This window comes from Salvelinus alpinus, chromosome 30 (assembly GCF_045679555.1).
Source record: "Salvelinus alpinus chromosome 30, SLU_Salpinus.1, whole genome shotgun sequence".
NCBI lineage: Eukaryota > Metazoa > Chordata > Actinopteri > Salmoniformes > Salmonidae > Salvelinus > Salvelinus alpinus.
Window position 1 is genome coordinate 8,624,129 of NC_092115.1, and position 9,269 is coordinate 8,633,397.

The window sequence follows — 9,269 nt, forward strand, 5'->3', positions numbered from 1 at the left end:
AGGAATGTATATTCAGTTCCTAGATGGAAAGTGAAATTAAAATATATACGAAATGTACACGAAAAATACGAAGACTATTTACACGGGACAGGACATGACAAAGACACGTCCGACTGCTACGCCATCTTGGATTCCATGGGGGTGTGAGCAGGTGGGTCTGGGCAGGGGAAGAGCCCCGGAGCTGGAGTAGGGGGCGCTGGAGATGGGGGTGTGAGCAGGAGGGTCTGGGCAGGGGAAGAGCCCCGGAGCTGGAGTAGGGGGCGCTGGAGATGCGGGTGTGAGCAGGAGGGTCTGGGCAGGGGAGATGTTGTGGATGTTTGTGTGCGTCTATATGCTGCCGTTTGTATGTGTAGGTTATTGTATTGCAGAAATAACAAAAAAAATCTATAGGGTCATTAAAATTGTCAATTGTAACAACATGTCACTGGTCTCCCTTTCTGGGGTCTTTCAAAGGCTCTGAGAGAAAAGCTACTTTTGTTTTTGTCCTCAAAATCCCAGAAATGGATCGGTTGAGTGCTTGTAATGTGTCTAATCAATACGGAGGAAAGGCTAAAATTTAGAACAGGGTGTTTATTTTCCGACCGTTGTGTATAAACAGGTCTATCAGCTCTCCCTTCCCAGCAGCGTTTACTGACCTGAACTCTTAACATTTTAATCTTTATTTTCAGTAGATTATACAACATTAACATTAAAAGCCAAGATCAGATCAGGTTAAAAAAAAACATTTAACGACTACTTTTTTTAATTTTTTACTACCTTCCCATCATTAAGGATAGACACATTTGGCAATACTTTATAGAAACAATTTTTAAATACTATTTGAACCCTAGGTCTGACTCCCAGTCAGCTATAGGCCACAGAGCATATTGCACTTTCACAAAATGCTCATCTGTTGAACTTTAAGATCTTTACTTTAGGATTGTTCAAATAGGCCTGTTATTTTTTCTTCTATGTACTAGTTGAATGATTTATGAATGTATCCTATAGCTAGTTCACAGTGAGGACACTTCCATACTGATCTTTGATGAAGAGCCTTTGAATATTTTCTTTGGTATCATTGAGATAAGTATTAGCCATTTATAACCAATAGTGTATTTGTTAATATATGCCTTGAGGTATCTACACAGTGGTACTTGGCACTTTTTAAAGTCAATTGAAACTTACATTAGTGATTTACCTCAATAGTTCATGATTTAACTACAGCTTCATGTAGCTGATGACCCCCTTGACCACTTCATTCCATGCCGTGAACATACGGAAGTAAATTCAAGCCATTACATTACACTCTTTATTTTTTGTGGATTATAAAACATTTACATTAATGTTAAAAGCCAACAAAAGATCCGGTCAATAAATAACTAGATTGGATTTATGTAATGAACTGGATTGGACTAGCGTAACGAACTGGATTGGACTTTGTAAAGAACTGGATTGGACTTTGTAAAGAACTGGATTGGACTTTGTAAAGAACTGGATTGGACTTCGTAAAGAACTGGATTGGACTTTGTAATGAACTGGATTGGACTTCGTAAAGAACTGGATTGGACTGGGGAAAAACTGGATTGGACTAGCTGTCGTAAAGAACTGGATGTGACTAGCTGTCGTAACGAACTGGATTGGACTAGGTAAAAAACTGGATTGAACTAGCTGTCGTAAAGAACTGGATTGGACTAGGTAAAAAACTGGATTGGGACTAGCTGTCATAAAGAACTGGATTGGACTAGGTAAAAAACTGGATTGGACAAGGTAAAGAACTGGATTGGACTAGCTCTAGTATAGGCTTCACTATGTTCCTTTCACCAGTTTGTTACAGAACAAAACTCTAGACCACCAGATCAACGCAGATGAAGGAGAGGAGACGAGGAGAAAGACACTATCGAGATGCACCCAAAGAACTGCACCATATCTGGAATGTGCTTTATCCTTATTGGCCAATTGATGGCAGTGTTGTGCAGCTTACATTCTAGACAGGGGAACCAATTCCAATGCGGGCCCCATTCAGGCCTGAGGTACACAATTTACTTACTTATTCTCTTTTATGTACTCTTTTTCTCACTGTGCTTTATGACGTCAGATTTAATCCTACGGCAATGTGGGCTCCAACAAGATATACGATAGGGGTAAAGATCCATGGAAATGTGGTGGGGTCTGGTCTGGTGGTAGCGCTGCCGCCCACAGACTACACATTGCCCCACCACTCACTTTCTGTGCTATATCCCTCTGTTCCATCTCCCCATCCCCAACCAGTATTTATCAACAAAACTTTAACATAGCAAATTCCAGGATGTGAAACCCTAGAATAAGTTGAGCGAACCTTTTCCCTGCATGTGGGAAAACACATCTAGTGATTTAACCTGGAAGAGAATGACACCAGTTCTCACTGCAATGCAATATATTTTGTATTGATTTATTTTATTTAAACTAGGCAAGTCAGTTAATATCTTGTTAAGAGTTAGTATATTGGTTAATAAGTTTGGAGAAGGAGTATTTTTACTCTATCATCGTGGCACGAATGTGAAACCATTTGAATCTAGCAGCAACAGTCTGTAACCTACATAATGTAGACCGGATCAGTGAGTCTAGCAGGATCAGTCTGTAACCAGGGGTTGGGTAGATTACTTTCTAAATGTAATCTGTTACAGTTACTAGTTACACTATATGGCCAAAAGTACTGTACCTGTCCAAAATTGTTATCAGTAAAGTAACCTTTGGATTACCCAAACTCATTAATGTAATCTGATTACTTTCAGTTACTTTCCTCTTATTAAGAGGCATTAGCAGACAAAAAGGATTCATCAAACACATCGGTGAGTCGTCATAGTGGTCTTGTGGTCAAACTCACTCAGGTGGAACAAACTTAAACTTGCACCTTTTTTATGCTGAATTGAATGTCATTGAGAAAACAGAAAGGTCTCATAATGTATTTTTTTGCAAACATCATTTCTGAATTTAAAAGTAATCCACTAAGTAATCATGTAGTTTTTCCGAAAGTATCTGTAATCCGATTACAATTTTTTTGCTGGTAACGTAACTTGTTACAGGTACAGTTTTTTTGGGGGGGGGGGTAATCAGATTACACATAAGACTACTGTAATCAGTTACTCCCAAACCCTGTCTGTAACCTACATCATTTGGACCGGACCAGTGAAAGTGTAGGGGAAAACAAGTGAGAACCATACAGACTCAAACAATATGTCCACCACTGTGGTTCATTCCAGAATATCAGTCTCGTAGGTCAGTAGTTGGTAGTACGTCAGATTAGGGAAAGACGTTTCTTGGTCTTCGGCACTACCATCCGTTGATGCTGTCTCAACGATGTCCAGGGTCTCCTTAAACCCAGATTGGGTATCGTACCTGAAAAACGATGGAAAAATATGAAAATACTCCAAAGACAAGGCATTGGAGAATGTAGTGTAAGAAAGTTGCAGGCATGTTGATGGCTGGTGACTTGTTCTATGTGAGACAAAGAAACAGAAAATAGTAAAAAAGACAAAGGGAAGAATAGACTGAAAAACGATCATCCGTATTTTTTTTGTTCCTTCTTCATTCGTCCACTGTTGATACAGTCCCGAAATGTTTTGCATGTCAGCAGTCAAGTTTTCAAGATATTGGACTTTAAAGAAGCAAAGTGTCAACGGCCACATCATCATGATAATGAAAAATTCAGTGCAATCTGCCTTTCATTAGAGGGGAAGTTCACCTTAAACGTAGACATTTCTTTACGACTTTGGATGAACCGCCTGACAGTTGTAAAGTTATTTCAACAGTTTTTTTAGCAATGTCCAGCATCCCAAGACTAGAATATTTGAAGCAACGCAACGTTAATGGAAACGGATAGACCCCGCTATCGGTGTACTCATAAGCATGGGGAAAGACATGTGGAGCGAGGGAAAGTGGATGCTCTTTCCCCGTACTTTTGAGTGTACCGCTCCCTGAGTCCATCCATTTCCATTAGCATTGATACATGCTCTGAAAATGCTAACCAGGAAATGCTGGACGTTATTAGCTAAATAATGACCCAGTGAGCTGAAGACGTTAAAAACCAAAAAGATTACATTTTCAACCAAAAAAATTGTATTTTCATTGTCTTTTGCTCATAGGGCAACTGTCTAAACAAATTGAGTCAAAAAAAGATAACTTTATTTCAAGTGAACTAACGCTTTAAAAAGAACATAACATATGTACCATAATTTTCTAAACCACAACCAAGACTATGTCATCACAATGGATAGTAGCATGAGGTAAGATACAATAAACATGACTGTCCACTAGGGAAAATTTCAGAGTGATTATGATAAAATAAAATTAGTAAGTTGAATGATGAAAGAAAGGACGATGAAAACTCACCCAAAACCCGCAGACTCTGTACATGTGGACACTGACAGGGCTCTGTGTCTATCCTGTGGTGCACTGTAGTCATAGAAAATGGTCTCTGTGTTAGCCAGACAAAATCCATTGCACCTCATGATATCTGTAAAGCAAAAAGGCACAAGTTTGATAATATTCTGATAATGTACAGTACTGGGTCATGTTCAGTAGGGTACACCGCAGCGAAGCGCTTTGCAACAAACGACTAAAATATTTGTTGTAGCATTTCCTGTGGCACCTCCTTCGTTTCGAAAGGTTCTCTTCTGTTTTGTGCCTACTGAACAAGACCCAGGTGTTGTCACAGTAATGTTTTTGCGGAGGGGTGCACGAGTCACTCAGACCTGTGCCAAGTCCCCTCGCTCCGAGGGTTAGCCCATCCAAGTGCCCAGGGGGGCTGCTTCTTCATCGGAGGTTCACGCAAACCCCGTTTCCTTCACTCCCTTAAGCATGCTAGACAATAGCACAGTCCGTTTAGAATAACCAAGCGACTTAATGCTACGTATCCTAAATGAGAGAGCTACAAGAAACTCCGTGGGGATGCAAGAATAGCTAGTAATAGCTAGCTCGCCATGGCGAGTTAGCCAACCTGGCTAGCACGCTATGCAGCGCTCGTTTAGCTAGCCCGGTCGCGAAAGTTCATGTAGGACCAGATCACAGATGGGGGACCGGACCCCTCATCAACAAGTCTGGCAAGAGAGTATTCACCGAACCTGGCCACCCTCTGTCTTAGAGTAGCCTCCCGTAACCAACGACAGAGTGCCACAGGAGCCAAGTTGGGCGCAGGCAGCCACAACATACCCCACGCCCAGGCAGACAAGACATTTTCTCTGACCACCTAAACCCTCTCCGCATCCTGCTCTTCGGGTCCCAGCCGAGGTACCTGCATCCGGGATAGGAAAGTAGCCATCGGAAATTCCAAGCTTCCTCAAGAATGTTACACGTCTTTCCAGAGAGTTTGTACGCAATACGTGGCAATGCACACACGGACTGGTTCGAGTCGAGGGCCGCCTGAGCGTGTTCCAAACAAAGACAAACTAAATGGTGAGGATCTTTCAGAGAAATCCTAGAACTGTATGACCTGGGGGCATGATCTCAACCCCGAACCCGGCTTAGCCATTACCGTTTCAGTTGTTTTCTTAGCCATTTTACACATTGCACCATCAAATTGAAGAATAACTAATTGTTTGTGATTAGGAACAAGTACAACCTTCAGCACACAATGTCCAGGGGGTGAGTACGCTCTACCACTATGGGACAGTTTAGTTTGGCGCAGCATAAGAAAGTCTCATTTTCCAGTTGTTTGTTTTCAGTAGCGTGTATCGTTCCCATTCACACCTAGGTGAAGAATGGAATAATCGAAAAATATTAATCTCCGCCTCACACGTATCACCTGTGCAAGGCGGGGCTTCCAGATAGACATGGATTTCATTGGCTTTGTCAGGCTTGATTGTAGATCTTTCAACTGAAGTTGCGAGAGTGCAACTCCCCATAGTATGTTGTCAATTAAACTACACTGAACAAAAATATAAAATGCAAGATGTAAAGTCCCACGTTTCATGAGTAAAAAGAAAAAATCCCCAGAAATGTTCCATATGCAGAAAAAGCTTGTTTCTCTCAAATTTTGTGCACAAATGTATTTACATCCTTGTTAAGTGAGCATTTTTCCTTTGCCAAGATAATCCATCCACCTGACAGGTGTAACATATCAAGAAGCTGATTAAACAGCATGATCATTACACAGGTGCACCTTGTACTGGGGACAATAAAAGGCCACTTTTAAAATGTAATGTTTTTCACACAACACAATGCCACGTCTCACGTTTTGAGGGAGCGTGCAATTGGAATTCTGACTGCAGGAATGTCCACCAGAGCTGTTGCCGGATAATTTAACGTTCATTTCTCTAACATAAGCTGCCTCCAACGTTGTTTAAGAGAATTTGGCAGTACATCCAACCGGCTTCACAACCGCAGACCACGTGTAACCACGCCAGCTCAGGACCTCCACATCCGACTTCTTCACCAGCGGGATCGTCTGAGGAGGGGTGCTGAGGAGAATTTCTGTCTGTAATAAAGCCTATTTGTGGTTAAAAACTAATTCTGATTGGCTGGACCTGGCTGCCAAGTGGGTGGGCCTATGCCCTCCAAGGCCCACCTATGACTGCAACCCTGCCCAGTCATGTGAAATCCATAGATGACGGCCTAATGTATTTCTTTTAATTGACTGATTTCCTTTTTTGAACTTTAACTCAGTAAAATCTTTGAAATTGTTGCATGTTGCATTTATATTTTTTCCTCGGTGCACTTGATGTTGCTTTAATTACGCAGCACATTCGTTTTGCCCTCCAGAAACTGGAATGTGGACTGTGAAATTAGCTAAACAATAAAAATAGACACTTGTTTGCAGTGAAACATGGTCATTGAATAAATTTCTAGATACATTCAGACCTGATATTGTTACTGGACTCTGGTAGTATGGCTCCATGTTGTTGATGTTGTTTTCTCTTATCATCAGGTCCAGCGGAGATTGCTCAAAGAACGTGAGCACTGCTTCTGACCGTGAATACTGTAGACGAAAAGGTGGAAGATGAGAGTGGGACACAACTACCTCGGGTGAATCTCAAAAAAGTATTTTCCTCGATTGCTTGTTTCCTCTCTCCTCGTCACCTTCTCTAAGGAAAGGAGGAGAGTGTTGGAAGAAAATAAGGAGCCCAGGAGAAAATCTCCTCCAATGCTCTCCTCGCTTCTCTCTGAAGCTTTGAGGAGGCGAGGAGAGAGGATAGGATGTAAGGAATCACCCCGGCTTCACCCCGTCTAGGTGAAACATTTTCAGGGAATTCAGCCCAAGTACATTGGGTGACCCTTTCAAGGCTCAGAAATAAATGACTTCATAAGCAATATTATTCAACCTCAGAAGGGATAAGTATAAGATACAGTACCAGTCAAAATTGTGGACACACCTACTCATTCTTTATTTTGACTATTTTCTACATTGTAGAATAATGGTGAAGACATCAAAACTATGAAATAACACATACAGAAGAATCATGTAGTTACCAAAAAAGTGTTAAATAAATCTAAAAATATTTGAGATTCTTCAAAGTAGCCACCCTTTGCCTTGATGACAGCTTTGCACACTCTTGGCATTCTCTCAACCAGCTTCACCTGGAATGATTTTCCAACAGTCTTGAAGGAGACACATAAATTGTCATTTGGGTCGACACTGTAATATTTAATACCACGTCAACGAGTGGCCTGTTGAAATAGCCAGAGAGCTATTATGAAGAGTCATAACTGTATATTGATATGCATTGCTAGATGTAAATAACTATAGGCCACTCTACCTTAATTGGCAAGATTACGACCCTCCTGAGTAGTTTTTCCACCTCCTGCAATCGAATCTCAATATCATTGGCCTCTGCAGCGTTTCTTATTCGCACAAGTCCTGGTGGGGAAAAACATAGACAGGAACTATTTCAATACAAGTCGTATTTTAAAGTATTTCAGAATATAAATACAGTCAAGTTATTTTAAATACTGTATTTATACTGTAGACTATAGGTTTACAATTTGTATAGGCTTTCAATTATGCATTTGTAATATGTTTTTGCAAGAGTTTGTCCATGTAAGAACGACATGTCATCTTGGTGTTTTTATATAAACTAGGTTTGTACACCTTCACATGACAGTATCCATCAATGTAGTCTGTACTTTGAATTATTATTGTGGGCCTGTACATTTTAGGCTTATTTCCACATGAAATGGCCTATTCAACATTTCATCCACATAGGACATAGAATAATGTAGTTCTGATTCTGTGAGTTGTTTAACATGGGTCATGTATTTATAACGGGCTACCTACCATCTAGGAGCGCTGACTGTGTAGGAGTTGCTCTATCCTCTGGGAAAGCATCCATGAGTCTCTTTAGAAGGCTTCCAAGATCGCGGTCCGTTCTGTGCAAATAGAGAACGCTCCTGTCCGACAATTCGGTCCGGACTTCAATGAATTCTTCCTCTCCGCGGTGACTGATTATTCGCTGTGTGCCAACAACCCAACAGTTTTGTACAAACATGTTCATGAGCGAAGTTCCCTCAAAAGCAACAGTTGCCATTTTCACTGCTTTATTCCCATTCGATGACAGGCTATAATTGTTAGTTTGACTTCGGGGCGCCTAAATATCTGCAATTTGATTCCTTTCACCAATCTTCATCATGCATCGGCAAATGGTCGGGGAAAGTTGTTTTTTTTCTCAAACGAATTATAACAGAAATATAAAGTGCCGTTTCGATTATCCTAAATGGCTTGTATTATGTCCAGTTGGATCAAAATTCCAAAAGTACCATACCCGCTGATGGAAGCGACTCCTCTCTCACTCGCAGAAGTAACTTGAAGAAGAAGGTTGCCAGGTTGGAAATTTTGCTGATCATTTATGCTCCTCTCCCGCACACCACTTGATGCTATGCAGCCGGGGATGCCCAAACCCCAAACCACACTAACGACGCAATATATAGCATGACTACCAAACCATCTGCAACAGCAAGTTTTGCAAACCTAGAAAACTATTTAGAGCTAAGAAAACCAGTGATTTCTTCAAATAAATGTTGATGTACTGGCAATTAAATGACTGGCATTTAGTTGATGGTCCTTTCAGGCTTGTGGATGCTAGCGGAACTGGTCCTGTGTTTATTTTTAACAACAAATGTGGGATAATCCAATCGGGGGATTGAGAGGTGGGATTTGCTTCACAGCACGGTGTTTATTTACTATGTCATGCTATGTCAACTGGGGCACAGGTTAGTCTTGTAGGCTAGGGTTAGCCTAGTACAGTATTTAAACAATAACCCAGGTATGTTCAGTACACAGCACATCCAACCTGGGTTAAACACTTTTTTTTTTACATATT

General features: G+C 41.0%; 1 protein-coding gene across 1 annotated transcript; it reads right to left on the minus strand.

Annotated features, from left to right (window-relative positions):
* Window positions 1–2,393: 2,393 nt before the first annotated feature.
* On the minus strand, window positions 2,394–9,043 carry LOC139559954 (PX domain-containing protein 1-like). Its single transcript, XM_071376436.1, has 5 exons — window positions 8,228–9,043; window positions 7,710–7,810; window positions 6,814–6,931; window positions 4,348–4,471; window positions 2,394–3,354 (listed from the first exon to the last, which is right to left on the minus strand). Exons 1-5 carry the CDS (start codon window positions 8,475–8,477, stop codon window positions 3,210–3,212), a joined length of 738 nt encoding a protein of 245 aa, XP_071232537.1. The 5' UTR covers window positions 8,478–9,043; the 3' UTR covers window positions 2,394–3,209.
* Window positions 9,044–9,269: the final 226 nt, after the last annotated feature.

Bases quoted from the DNA above. Each gene is read 5' to 3' on its own strand.
- LOC139559954 (XM_071376436.1), bottom strand. From the start codon at position 8,477: ATGGCAACTGTTGCTTTTGAGGGAACTTCGCTCATGAACATGTTTGTA. The intron at 7,811-8,227 runs GTAGGTAGCCCG...TTTCCCCACCAG, and splicing joins ACAGTCAGCGCTCCTAGATG to GACTTGTGCGAATAAGAAAC. The intron at 3,355-4,347 runs GTGAGTTTTCAT...ATCGTTTTTCAG, and splicing joins ACAGAGTCTGCGGGTTTTGG to GTACGATACCCAATCTGGGT.